Source organism: Dasypus novemcinctus, chromosome 7 (assembly GCF_030445035.2).
Source record: "Dasypus novemcinctus isolate mDasNov1 chromosome 7, mDasNov1.1.hap2, whole genome shotgun sequence".
NCBI lineage: Eukaryota > Metazoa > Chordata > Mammalia > Cingulata > Dasypodidae > Dasypus > Dasypus novemcinctus.
The window spans coordinates 44,242,374-44,255,966 of NC_080679.1; the positions used below are offsets into that span (position 1 = coordinate 44,242,374).

Here is a 13,593-nt window from a genome sequence, read left to right on the forward strand (position 1 = left end):
ATGAAATATCATTAGATAAAAATTACTTTATCAGTCCAGTGAGATGGACAAGCTACTGGTTTTGAAGTCATAAAGAGCTGCCTCAAACCCTAAAGCACCATCACTGATAAGTTCTGTGATCATGAGTCTCAGTTTTTTTATCCCTCTAAGACGAACGTAATGATATCAACCTTACAGGATTTTTGTGAGAATGAGAAATAATGTCTAAAGACTGGCAAAGAAAATGCCAGTATTAAGGTTTTGGAGAAATGAACACTTTCAAATGTTAATACCATACAACTTAAAATATTCTTTTTAGGAGACAAATGACAGTACTGTTTGAGCCAATATTCTGCTTCTACAAGTTTATCCTAAGGAAATAACAGAATAAGTGTGCAAAAATGTATGTCAAAAATTTTAGTGCATGACTATTTATAATGGACCCAAACTTGAAAGAACCCAACTGTCTACCAATGTGAAACTGGTTAAATAGTTTATGGTACATACAATGGAATACTATACAATGCTGAAAAGGATAAGGGAGATATTTACATATTTGACATGAAAATACATGCAGGTGAAAAAATTGATTATCAAATACATTAATATGTATTATTAATCCTGTGTAGTTGAAAGTATGTATTTGTATGCACACGTACATTTATATATTTAAAAATACAAGTATCTAGAGGTATATCAAACATTAACAGTGGCTCTCTCTGGTAGTTGGAATTAAAAGGGAATTCACTTTCTCTATATATTTTACATTTTAGCAATCATATGTAAGAACAAAAAGGAAAAAGAAAATAAAAACACAAAATAATCCATGTAAAATGCCTAGCTCAGTTTAAGGCACTTAGCAAGAGCTTAATAAATTGTAGTTATTGTCCTCATCATCACCATCATCACCTTTCAGCTGAATTCTATTTGGAAGTACAAACTGATATCAATACTTAGTTTGATTATTTTAAACTTCTATTAGATTAAGGTCAACTTATCAGAATGCTTTTTCTTTTACTGGTAAATAGAACAAGTTCCAGCAACAGCGGGTAACTAGCTCTCCTAACAGGATCACCAGGCACTGTCAGCAGCCTCACTTACCTCCCCTGTATAATTATTTATGTACAGGGATAAACAGGTATCAGGGAGGGCAAAGGAACAACACCAATCGTTGCTCATTCCTATCCAAATCTACCAGGTCTTCTATCTTTCCTTTAAGCAGCTTTCAGAATGCTGATTCTCGCCACTCCACCAGTGTTTTAAGAAACATGCTGTCACTTCAGGAATGAATTCACTTCTCAACAGCTTTTACTGCAGAGCAGAATATTAGGTAAGAAGGACAGGCGTGAGCTGTACCATCTGGCTACTCTAGGCAAAATGCTTCTCAGTTTCCAGGAGCACGCAGACAACACGTAGGCTGAGTTGGAAGATGTTGGCAAAGAAGGCTTCCACCAAGCTGCTGCCCTACTGAAAAGTTTCAGGATCCCCCACTGCACACAGGACGAATCCCGGACCCCTTAGACCAGAGGGAAGCCCCTCACCTGCCTATCAATCCCTGCTTCCTAGGGTTCTGAGGAACACCTTTATCTGCACTGCAGCATAATACTGGGTCTTAGCCCTCACACCAAGGAGGGGACCAATATATGCAAAAGAAATAGGCTTTTTGAAGATGTTAGGGGATTGAGTACTAATACCTTAAGAGAGAAGGGAGAGATTGCTAGGGTGGGTTGAAATGGCTAGTTTTTATTGTATTTTTTCTTTTCTTTTTTTCAGGGGAGAAGGGATTATTGGTGGCATGTGTAAAGGATCCACATTCATTGAATGTACTAAAAAACAAGATTCTATTAACCTCTCTCTCATTCCTGCTGCTAAATATTTGGGTATAGTTTCCTTTCAGGTATAAATACCATACCCCTTTAAAAAATAAAGATGGGGGAAACGGATGTGGCTCAAGCAATTGGGCTCCCAGCTACCATATAGGAGGTCCAGGGTTTGATGCTCAGGGCCTCCTGGTGAAAGCAAGCTGGCCCATGCAGCAAGCTGGCCCACGCTGGAATGCCGCCCAGCCCGGGAAAGCCACCCCGTGCAGGAGTGCCAGCCAACTGTGAGAGCTGGTGCAGCAAGATGATACAACAGGAGACACGGAGGAGAGGAAATAAGACATAGCAGAACAGGGAGTTGAGGTAGCGCAAGAGAGTACTCACCTCTTTCCCACTCCAGAAGGTCCCAGGATCGGTTCCCGGAGCCACCTAATGAGGAATATACAAGCAGAAACAGAAGAACAAACAGCGAATGGACACAGAGAGCAGACAACAGGGGAATGGGGAAAGAGGGTTGAAATAAGTAAAATAAATCTTTAAAAAATAAAAAAATAAAGCGGGGAAGCAGATACGGCTTGCTCAAGTGATAGGGCTTCCGCCTACCATATGGGAGGGCCCAGGTTCAATCTCTGGGGCCTCCTGGTGAGAAAGAAGAGAAAGTGTTCCTTCATGGCGAGCCAGTGCCCACCCAGCAAGGTGAGTGACCACGTGGAGAGAGAGCCTGAGCAGCGAACCAGTGCCCACGCAAGTGAGTCACACAGCAAAGAGACACAAAGGGAGGAGTCAAGGTGAAGCACAGCAGAAACCAGGAACTGAGGTGGTGCAGCTAACAGGGAACCTCTCTCCACATCAGAGGACCCCAGGATCAAATCCCAGTGAATCCTAGAGGAGAAAAAATAAGAAGAGAAAACCAAAAAGAGAAATAGATACCAGTGAATGGATACAGATAGCAAAAACAGCAGGGAGGGGGAGGGGAGAAATAAAAATAAATAAATCTTTTAAAAAAGATAATAATGCCAAGATGATGAAGCCAATGGAGTAAAGTGATATTTTAAATTAAATCAGCTAATTCAACAGATAACTAGAAATGCCAATGAATATATTTTAAGAGTTTAACTGCTTTATATTTTAAGAGTTTAATTAGAATGTGTAGACAAAGGCAGTGGCCAACTCTAAAAGTGCAACATTTTGTACTTAAATTATCAAGTGTTTATAAGGATGAGTAGAAAGAAAAGTTGGTGAGGAAACAGATGTGGCTCAAGTGATTCAGCTCCCGCCTACCACATGGGAGGTCCCAGGTTCAGTTCCCAGTGCCTCCTGGAGAAGATGAGCAAGACAGTGAGCTGGCGTGACAGGCTGATGCAACAAGATGATGCAACAGAAGACACAAAGAGAAATACAATGAAAGACATAACAAAGCAAGAAGCAGCGGTGGTTCAAGCAATTGAGTGCCTCTCTCCCACACGGGAGATCCCAGGTTTGGTTCCCGGTGCCTCCTAAAGAGAATATGAGCAGACACAGAGAGCAGACAACGAGTGCAAACAATGAGGCGGGCTAGGGGGAGGGGTGGATAAATAAATAAATCTTTAAAAAGAAAAAAAAAAAGAAAAGTTGGTCTTACTTTGAATGCCAAGTTGCTCCGCAACCAATCTTTTTTCTTTATTTCTCTCATTCTGGAGCTTCAAATATAAAGAATAAGGTCATACTTTCTGTTAGCTTTTTTCAAGGCCACATTATATTACACCTCTTTAAATATCTCAATAGGATTCTTGCCCAGGAAAAAAATAAAAATAGCACTTCACAGTTAAATTTTCTGAAGAATAGCAAGAATCATTAACTCCATAAATCCCATAGTACATGGCCAAGAACAAGGCAAGTTTATTTTAAAAAAGAGAAAATACAATGAAAATGTAATTATGCTAGACCAGCATATTAGAACATTTCTAACAGCTCAATAAAAGCAGATGCCCTATTGTATAGTTACTATAATAGTTCCAAGTTAGAACAAACTGTCACAGAACATGAGATTGACACTGAACTTGATTCTTTTATACCTGGGTTTATAAGAGTAAGATTAAGAGCAGGAGTTCCAGCCCAGACAAATCTGGCTATGAATCCTGATTCTGCCACTTACTAGCTATATAACCTGGTGCAAGTTAATTAATTTATCAGTGTCTGTTTCTTCATCTGTAAAATTAGGATAATAATAGTCCCTACCTCATAGATTTATTGTAGAGATTAAATGTACACAAAGCACAGTACCTGGCACACAGAATGTGCTTAATAAAATGCCCAGGTACTTTTCTCTATAATTGCCTAGCTAACTAAGCATACAGAAGCCAAATACGGGCTTGAGTCTTGATAATCAGCTACCACTTCTGAGGGCTAGTATAAGGTTATCAGAGAATGAAAGACTGAAACAGACCCTTTCACTTCTCAGGTGGGAGGTACACATACAACATACTGTCAACTATCTGACTGTGTTCAGCTTTCAGATGATTGTTCTCCTCTGAAGCTATCCTAGCCAAAGAGAGAAGAACACTATTTGTAAAGCTGTGTCTGTAGCTCAGTTTATGTGTCTGAATTAAAAGAAAGAAAATAATAAAACAACATGTATGTTGGCTTCATCACTATCAGTGACTAAACATATGAGACAGGCAAATCATATCATATAGATGTGCATATTAGACAGAATGCACACGATGTGCATTCACTTTTACATACAATTAAAGAAAACTAGCATCAAATCAAAGACACATTTAAAAAGCATTATATATTGCAGAGTCATGTAAATTTTTGATTCTATAATGTTTTCTCTCACAGAGATTCAGAAGGAAAAATAAAGCATACATGATTCTCAAAAACATACAAAAATTGTTCTAAGCAATGGCATGACCAGTATATAGTTTATTAAATATATCATGGTAAAATGGAGGGAGCATGGCCTGCCATAATTTGAGGTGAACAATTACTTAACATTCTAGGGAAGCGTCTGTGGCTCAAGTAATTGGGCTCCTGTTTACCATACGGAGGACGCGGTTCGATCGCCAGAACCTCCTGATAAAAAAAAGAAATACGGCATCCCAACCCCAGACCCAGCGGAAAGGCACAAGACCCCCGCACAGCGAAGCAACACACCAAAAAGACAATGTTGCAACCAGATAAGAAAAAAAAAAGGTAAAGCAAAAAAAAAAACAACAGAAACATTCCATAGGCCTAGCTTTCCTTATTTGTTAAGTGAGCAGTTGAACAGTATATTCCCGGATATCCATTTTTGTTCTGCAATTCTATTGCTCAGTGTTATCTCCTGCAGTTTCTATTCTCCACTAAACTATTGACACTACAGGGGTAGTTAATATTTTCTTCATATACCTTTATGAAAGCATTTATAATTTTAAGCATGAAATTGCTCTCTGTTCTAAGTCCTCACTGCAATTTCCACATTCCTTTATATGGGGATGAGGATAATATTACACCAAGATTTAACTGCTCAAGATAAGAATAATTTTGATGATAACTTGAACTATCTACTACTAGCAAAGCAACCATTAGTAACTGTGTGCTATTTATGTTCACAAAAAAAATCTTTCATTTCATCACTCAATAACGAAAAACCTTTACTGAAATCATTGAAATAAGCTCAGTAAAGAAACACAAATGCATGGAGAGGTGGGTACAAGATATTTATATTGCAGCTGTGTTTGTCCTAACAAAAAAATTGGAAACAATCTAAATGTACATCTATAAGGAGAGGGTTAAACACATTGTGATACATCTAGAAAACAGAACCACGTGCAATCATTAAAAATGATTAAATAGAGGAAGTTCCACATGAACCATATGGAACACTTTCCATGAAGACCAGGACAGTGGGCATATAGCATGTTACCATTTGTACAGAAGGAAAAACAAAAATTAATATTATATGTCGATAGTTACAAAAGAAACTGATTAAGAATGGCTGCTCTGGGGAATGGAACTGAGGGTCAGTATTATAGGGGTAGAAGGAAAATTATACTTTCAACTTCTTTTAGTACATTCTGAAATTTTTGTCCATGAGCATAGCCTACCTACTTTTACCTAAAAAGTGAAATTTTCAAAGAAACAATGAAAAACTATGCAAACACACATAGAAAAGAGACTACAAGGAAATATACCAAAATATTAACAGTGGTTATCTTTAGGTAGTAGGTTTAGAGGTGATTAATTTTCTTCCTGTTATAATTTCCCATATTTTCCAAATCATCTCAACAACTATGTATTAGCTTTGTAATCAAAAGAAGATATACATATTTTTAAAAACAAATGCACATTTCTATCACATTTCTTTCTGGGTATTAATGTATGTGCTATGAAAATATATTTTTTTATTAAAGCTCTAAACCTGTTTCATGCAATTGGCTCCAGACTCACCCCTAAGGTATACGATGGATCCTTGAGACTCAAGTTTGGGAGAGTTGCCTGGACAGCATTTATATAATTTGTTCCTGCTCCCTGATCTAGAAGCAGAAGAGAGACACCAAGTTAAGATTTACGAGTTATCATCAAATCAATTTTCAACAATTGCTTGGCCCAACGTTAATCATTTTCTAAACTATTCATATTTAAAGAAACCATTTTTCAAGACACCTGAAACTTTGCAGCCACCTTACTGAATTCAAATGTCAAATCAGATAACTCGTCCACCCAATGTCATGGAGATTGGACTAGGAGGGCTCTTTCTGCCCTTGGTCTTTTATCAACCATTTAGGAGGATGTCAGAGGCGGGCTCTGCAGATCCTCGGGGTCTCAGGCACGCCCTTCAGGCTGTGACTTTATGATGGCAGTGGGCTGCTAACAGTACGAGAGAGGCTAAAAACCAACGGGAGCTGGGGCGGGGGTGAGCAGGGGAAGGCCAAAGCGAGCAAGGTCTCCTTTACGGAGAGAGATTATTGGTAAAACATGAAGGTGCCCTTTCCCATGAGGGGCTTTGTGAAACCCAGGACACGTGCAGGGCAGCTATGGGGCCCCAGTGAAGGAGACCCCCAGTGTTGGATGGTGCTCAGGCCGAAGACTGGGAGGGGTGGCAGAGCTTAGCACATGCTGCAAAAGCCCTGACTGTCCATAGCCCCACTGGCCTGGGCAGGAAATAGGGGCACAGGCACTTCCTTGAAGGTCAGGAGTGTTAAGAATGGCTTGGGCAGAGTGGATGTGGCTCAAGGAGTTGAGGGCCCACCCCCCAAATGGGGGAGATCCCGGGTGTGGTTCCTGGTGCCTCCTGAAAAAAAAAAGAAAGAAAAAAAAAAGGCAGGGAAACTGATGTGACTCAGTGGTTTTGGGTGCCAATTTCCCACACACAAGGTCCCAGGTTCAATCCCCAGGCCCTAGTACTTAAAAAAAAAAGAAGAAGAATGGCTTGGCGGGGAGTGGATGTAGCTCAGTGGTTGAGCACCTGCTTTCCACATACAAGGTCCTAGGTTCAATCTCTGGTACCTCCTTAACACAACAACAACAAAATGTTCTATTATATGTTCTCTCAATTAGAAACACAGTTGGTATTACCATCTCCAAATCCTCAAGATTGAGGAATGAACAAACATAAGGGGGGAATGCCACTGAGGACTAAAGTTAGACGTTATTATTCTAGCAATGGAAGAACTAGGATCATTGATATAAAAGCGGTGGTCACCAGAGGTTCTGAGGGAAGGGAGAGGGAAGAATAGGTATAAGACAGGGACATTTCTGGGGCATTGGAATTGTCTTGCATGACACTGCAATGATGGTTATGGGCCACTGCCATTATACATTTCGTCAAAGACTATAAAATTGTGTGGGGCAAAGAATAAACTATAATGAAACTATAGTCCATGGTTAGTAGCAAGGCTTCAAGATGTTGTTAATGGGGGAAAGTGTGAGGGGGGAAGGGAGTGGGGAAATGGGAATCCCATATAAATATATGTGCGGTTTTTTCTGTTTGTTTGTTTTTTGAGGTACCAGGGCCAGGGATTTAACCCTGGACCGCATATGTGGGAAACTAACACTCAACCACTGAGCCACATTGGCTCCCCTGAGTTGGTGTTTTCATTTGTTTTGCTTGATGTTTGCTTTTCTGCTTTTAGGAGACACCAGGGACCAAACCCAGGACGTCCCACGTAGGAAGCAGGCACACAACTCCTTGAGCTACACCCACTCCCTCTCCCCTATATTTCTGATGTAACATTTATGTAATCTAAAGTTTCTTTAAAAATTAAAAATAAAAATACAGATAACTTAAAATAAAAAAAAAAAGAATGGCTTGGGGCGTTTTTTCGGAGAGAGCCTAGGTTCTGTGGTCTTGGACCTGGAGCTCTGGAGTCTGCAGACTCCACAGGGGTGTGAAGCGTAGGCTCTCTAGCTGCTGGCTAGCGGGGGCTGTGGACATCCAGGTTGTGTTCCACCCATCCACCCAACAAGTCAATCTCTATCAAGCACCACTACTTTCTTTAGACCAGTGAGAGGCCAAAATTCATCTTACCAGACTGCTTGTATTTCTGGATTTTTGTCTTCAGGTCCATTCTGTGGATGTTTTTTAGGCATTTCTCTAATAAGTCCAGTTGATCTGGAGCAAGCAGATTTAGTTTCTCCAAATCAACCACAAGATCCAGGAAACTCTAAGAGAATCACCAAAAAGAAGTGAATGTTAGTAGAGCTGACTCTAAAGTTCCAAATGCCAACTTTAGGCCACGGGATTTATAATAGCAAGAAAATGTAACAAAACAAGCCCTTTCAGCAACCTTCAGTAACCCTAAGAAGACATTTCTGTTCTATAGTCCAGCCAGAGCTATGAGCAAATTGTCCTTCTGCATTTCCTTCAAAAAAGAAGTGGTGCTAAGGCTTCTGGTGTCCAACCCGTTATTGGGTTGGAGAGAGCCACATAAACCATTTTTGATGTTAAGGAGAACTGTGAGAGAGAGCAGGCCTAAAAATAAAACCCTGCATTCCTTCTCTTCTAAAAGGCCAGGTTCATGTTCTACTGAAAATTTTTAATGACTTCCCTGAAAAAGGGACACAGAGGTGGCTGGAAAAAAGGTTTTATGAGAAAAATCTCAATGATCCAGATTTAGAGTTTCTAAAATAGTTTGATGTTTGTGGACATGCCCTCTCATGCAGACCCAGGGTGTTCCGGAGAGACAAAGCTACAACAAAGTCAGGGTACTTTGCTAGTCGTTTACCCTGGACCACAGGGAGTATGAAAAGACTGTATTTCAGAAACAAGCATTGCTTTTAGTTTTACTTCCCTTCTGTTTAATATTTGGTCACTGAAGTGCTGTCTTTATTTTTAAAAGTAACAGTCATAATTAAATACGCATAAATGACTGGGAGAAAAGTTGATCAGGGGACACCAAAAAAGAAGTTCTATTTTGCCTTTTCCTTCTCATCTTGCATCTGATGATGAAAGCAAACAGTCACCCTATTTTCCCAGATTTCAGAAATGAAACTGCAATCATGAGGAAAGTCTTAATCAATGACTTCCAGAATCAGGCCAACCACTTTAAGAACCTAATGTCAGGGTAGAGACCCAAGTTTTACCTGGGCCTGTCCTTCAAAGGCCAGCAGCACTATGGAAGACTAATTGGGATTTAAATATTCTTCCAGCAATCACAACATCCTGAGATCTTCTCCCTTACCTAGTTCTCACCCTGTCTCCCATCCCTGCCTCCACATGTAATCAGATGACTCCACACTGACCTTGGACTAGCTAAGGAGAAATAGATGACAAAAGGGGCAGCAAGAGGAAGGTGTACCAGCACCACCCACTATTTCTACTCAGCGTGAGCAGATGGGAATTCTTAACCCTCCCAGATGATCTGTCAGGCCAGGGAGGGAGAGAAGCTGACGTATAAGCCAGGCCTATGAATGTTACAGAAATAAGGATAAAATCCAAGGATGAAAGAAACACCCAGCGCCACACCAGGAGATATTCTCCTCCTTTTTTCCTCTCAATTCATAAACCAATTCTCTTCCCACCAACGTTATGATGAAAACACCATACTCTTCTCATATCCCACCTTCACCGCCAGCTTGGGCCTCTGTCCAGGTGTCTGGCTGCCACTGACACACACGGCAGCAGCCTGCCTCCCTCTCTTCACCTTGTAAGGAGCAGGCCCCAACTTCAGACAGGCTCTTATGAACTCAAACCAAGCAAAAGGAAAGTTACCTTATTCTTGGCCGTCCTGCCTCGGCCCGTATAATCCCTCATGAGAAAAATTAATGAGGCTATGTCAGATTTATCCAAGTCCTCGCCAATCTCCGTAATCAGCACCCTGTAAACCAGACAAAGAAGATTCTTTAGTAAATTCAGACACCTGTCTTAGTGAGAACACCAAGTGTCCACGTCTCCCAGTATAAATAAATGGTTAAAAGTGCAATCCACCCCCCCATAAGACGAAACGTCTCAAATGCTCCAGAAAGAGACCTTAAGGGGGACTCATAAAGGAAATTCATCCTTTCTCCTGTTTGCAGTAGGAGGTGGTATCTCTTTGACTATTTCTTCCCTTTCTAACTAACAGCTCTGAAAAGAGATCCAGAGAAGAAAAAGTTCCCTAAAGAATCCCTGAGAAACTCCAGAAGTTACTGTAAAATGAGTTAAGAACCATCATGCCTAACAAAAAAAATAGAAACAGAACTCAAAATGAGTTTGTCTTCTTTGTTTAACAGTATTTCAAGGAGGGAAACAAGGAATATACTCAACATCTGGCTAACTCCAGGTTAATCCATAGCCTGGAAGGTTCCACCCAAGACACTCAGCTGTTTCAGTCCTTGATAATGTTCTCTAAGGCAGAGCTTGTCTCAAACTTGAACATGCACACCAATCATTTAGTTATCTTGTTAAAACACAAACTTCTGATGTAGTTATCTGGGGTGGGGCCTTCTCATGTGCATTTCTAGTTCAAGCAAGCTCCCATGTTTGATAACTGAGGCTGTGGACCTAGAGACAACAGTTTGAGTCACAAGATTCTTTAGCCAAGAGACACCTGGGATATCCTGGCCCCTCCCAAACTCAAAGGGTAAAAGGCACGTGGGCCGTGGGGACTCTAATGACAGATATCTTGTCCAGAGAGCCCTTCCTGACTCGCTCACCTGTGCTCCAGTTGGAGAAACCACCACACTTTATTGGGGCTCCCAGGACACCTCATGGTCAGCATTACCATCTTTACATTATCATCATTGCTTTAAAAGCCGTTTCCCCAATTAGACTGAGATTCTTGGGGATGTAAAAAATGCATCAATCATTTTGCTCTAGAGTTTACCAAGACACCTGGTACAATGACCCATAGTACAGCCCACTGAGCAGATGAATAAATGAATTTACCACTCCCTGCCTCTCTGCCCAAGTAGCTGAGGAACTATCTCCACCCACTGTAGCAAAGAAACAGAGGGCACTAACTTATTTACTGAAACCTAGTCACTGCCCCTAAAGATGTTTCAAGAAGCTTACTGGCATTATGTGATGGTTGGATGGGAAGGAGAAAATCAAGAACAACAAAAATCATAGTAATAATAAACCCTAGCATTTGTAGGGTGCTTCACAGTTTTAAAAAGCCCTTCACATATTATATTATCACAACTGATTCTCAATGACTTTATGAAGTCAGGTATTATTCTTCTTAGCTTTACAAGTAGGAAAAAAATGAAGGCCCAACTGATCTAAGTGATGCTTCCAAAGCCCACGCTGTTTTCGGCTCTCTTTAGTATAGTCCTTGATAATACACATCATCTCCAAATATACATTATTAACACTAACTAAAGGCGGGTGGCCCGGAGAAAAGGAGACACCAATTTAAGGTTACAGATTCTGGTCCTTTTCCCAGAAACACAGCTTTTCCATCCAGGAGATTCTACGGTCCCTTGAGCCTCAAGAGGATGGAGCAACTCAAAGCCAGTCTGAACTAAAGGGGACTCTAGCGGTCGTCCCCTCTTTGAAATGAAGGAGGTTGGAGACAGTTAATTTAGAGCCTCAGAGGTCATGGAATTCAAAGGAAGGACGCCCACCCCACTAACTTCCTCAGCAGGGGAAGGACCGACAGGATTTTCAGGGGAGATCGCTGAGTTCTACAACGGTCAGGAAGGTTATTGTCGGAGTTGGAGTTTCCTTTCTAAGCATCTGAAATTGCCAGGTTCTGACATCATCAAAAATAAGCTGGCAAATACCACTGCATTATCTCATGCTGTCAGAGGCCGGCAAGAATCACTAGCTCTTAATTATTCTATCTCTCTTCATTTCTTATCATTTGTTTTTCAGCAAACACAGTTCACCTACTCCTTCCACCTTCATTATGATTCTCAACACAATTCCTTTTAAGCAAATACATTCAAAGAATTCAGTTTTTGAAGAAATGAAGTGACAGCATATGACAGGTGAACCAGTGGGAAGGGAAATTAATGTGGCTATTTTCCTTGTTGTCCGCATTTCTACTATTCAACAGAGTCTGGACTATCTCGTTCCCTCCCACCGGTCCAGCCTCGGGAAGAGCTGATGAATTACCTATAGTCCGAAATAAGGTGAGGGTGCTTGAGCAGGTGGGCCTCCACGGTGACTCTGTCCATCCTCAAGAGTCGCTTGAGCAAGTCAAACCGCCTCACTCTGTAGAGCAGTTCCGCCAAGCCCAGGGCAGACAGCTTGCCTCTCTCACTTAGAATATCGAGAAGGTCCCTGATACTTGGTGAAGTCATGTCGGCAGCAACGTCCCGGCACAGGAAGAGTAGCATCTCCTTCTCGTCGTCATCCAGTGCCTCTTCAACCTGATGGATGACCAGAGCGGGCACCCCGTGCAGTGTCATTCCAAGGAACGGCAGAAATAGCTCCAGTCCAGTCAATGGAAAGCCGTGAGGCTGGCAACTTCATTGCTGGTGGCTTTCTTCATTTCTTTCAGAATCCTTTCCAATGGGGGAGTTCTGTGGTGAAAAAGGGATTTTTAAAAATCCTCTATCAAAGTGACTTAAGCCAGAAATTCCAAGTATAGGCGCTTCCTTTCTTGCTTGTCTTCCTACCTGGTAGATTACATGGGTATTGTTAAGTCTACAGAAAGGGAGCCCCCGGAGACAAAGGGACTAATCCAAACACCAAGCCAGATGGAGAGTAAATTATGTCTCAAGGAAATGAAACCAGAGATGAAAAACTAATCTCCAAAAAAATCCCATGGACTTCACCAGAGTTTTTGCGAATGAAAAGCATTTTAAGGGGGAAATCACAAATAGAAACTTAATGACTAACTTGCAAATGAATGACCTCAGTGGAAGGAAGAAAAAGTCCAATGAGTAAGCAGCTGACTGGTCTAGAGCAACTGCCGTCAGAGGGGTTAACACACACTCTCAGTGGTCTCACCCAAGCCGGCGGTAACAAATACCGGGGCTGGCAAAAGGGACCCTCTGTGTCGAAGTGATGGGAGAAAAGAGGTGTCTGTCCCTACCCCACCCTTTTTTTCTAGTTGCACTCTTACTTTAAAACCCTTCATTTAGACGTGTAAGCAGAAACCTCTGCTGCCATCCTCCCGGAAGGCCCAGGCCCTTTGAACAGCTGCATTAATGCTGAAGGACCTGCCACTAGAGCTGCTGAACAAAGGCCTTGTCAAGTTTTGATTATCTCTTTAGACCCTGAGTCTCCTGGAAGTGCCAGAGGCCTCTGACTCTCAAGACACTGGGCACATGGCAGGAACTGCCACCAGCATTCTTGATGGTATCAGTGAAGGCAGGCAGGTCACGAACAGACCTGAGGGAAGATCTAGCTCTCTGGACATGGGTGGGAAGGGCTGGACATCTGCGCCATGGGTGTAGG

At 41.6% G+C, this 13,593-nt stretch overlaps 1 protein-coding gene across 8 annotated transcripts in view; it reads right to left on the bottom strand.

Moving 5' to 3' along the window:
• CFLAR (CASP8 and FADD like apoptosis regulator) overlaps window positions 1–13,593 on the bottom strand; it is a 51,220-nt gene that overhangs the window by 22,221 nt on the left and 15,406 nt on the right. For 4 of the 8 annotated variants that reach the window (XM_023588896.3, XM_058300381.2, XM_058300380.2 and 1 more), the window contains 6 exons: window positions 12,304–12,713; window positions 9,976–10,081; window positions 8,293–8,428; window positions 6,213–6,298; window positions 3,421–3,478; window positions 2,184–2,228 (listed from right to left, as the gene is read on the bottom strand). In XM_023588896.3, coding sequence (XP_023444664.2) covers window positions 2,184–2,228; window positions 3,421–3,478; window positions 6,213–6,298; window positions 8,293–8,428; window positions 9,976–10,081; window positions 12,304–12,599 — 727 coding nt within the window. In that variant the 5' untranslated portion in view covers window positions 12,600–12,713. The remainder of the gene's footprint in view (window positions 1–2,183; window positions 2,229–3,420; window positions 3,479–6,212; window positions 6,299–8,292; window positions 8,429–9,975; window positions 10,082–12,303; window positions 12,714–13,593) is intronic. The other 4 variants (XM_071216182.1, XM_058300382.2, XM_023588899.2 and 1 more) reach the window with 3 other exon arrangements.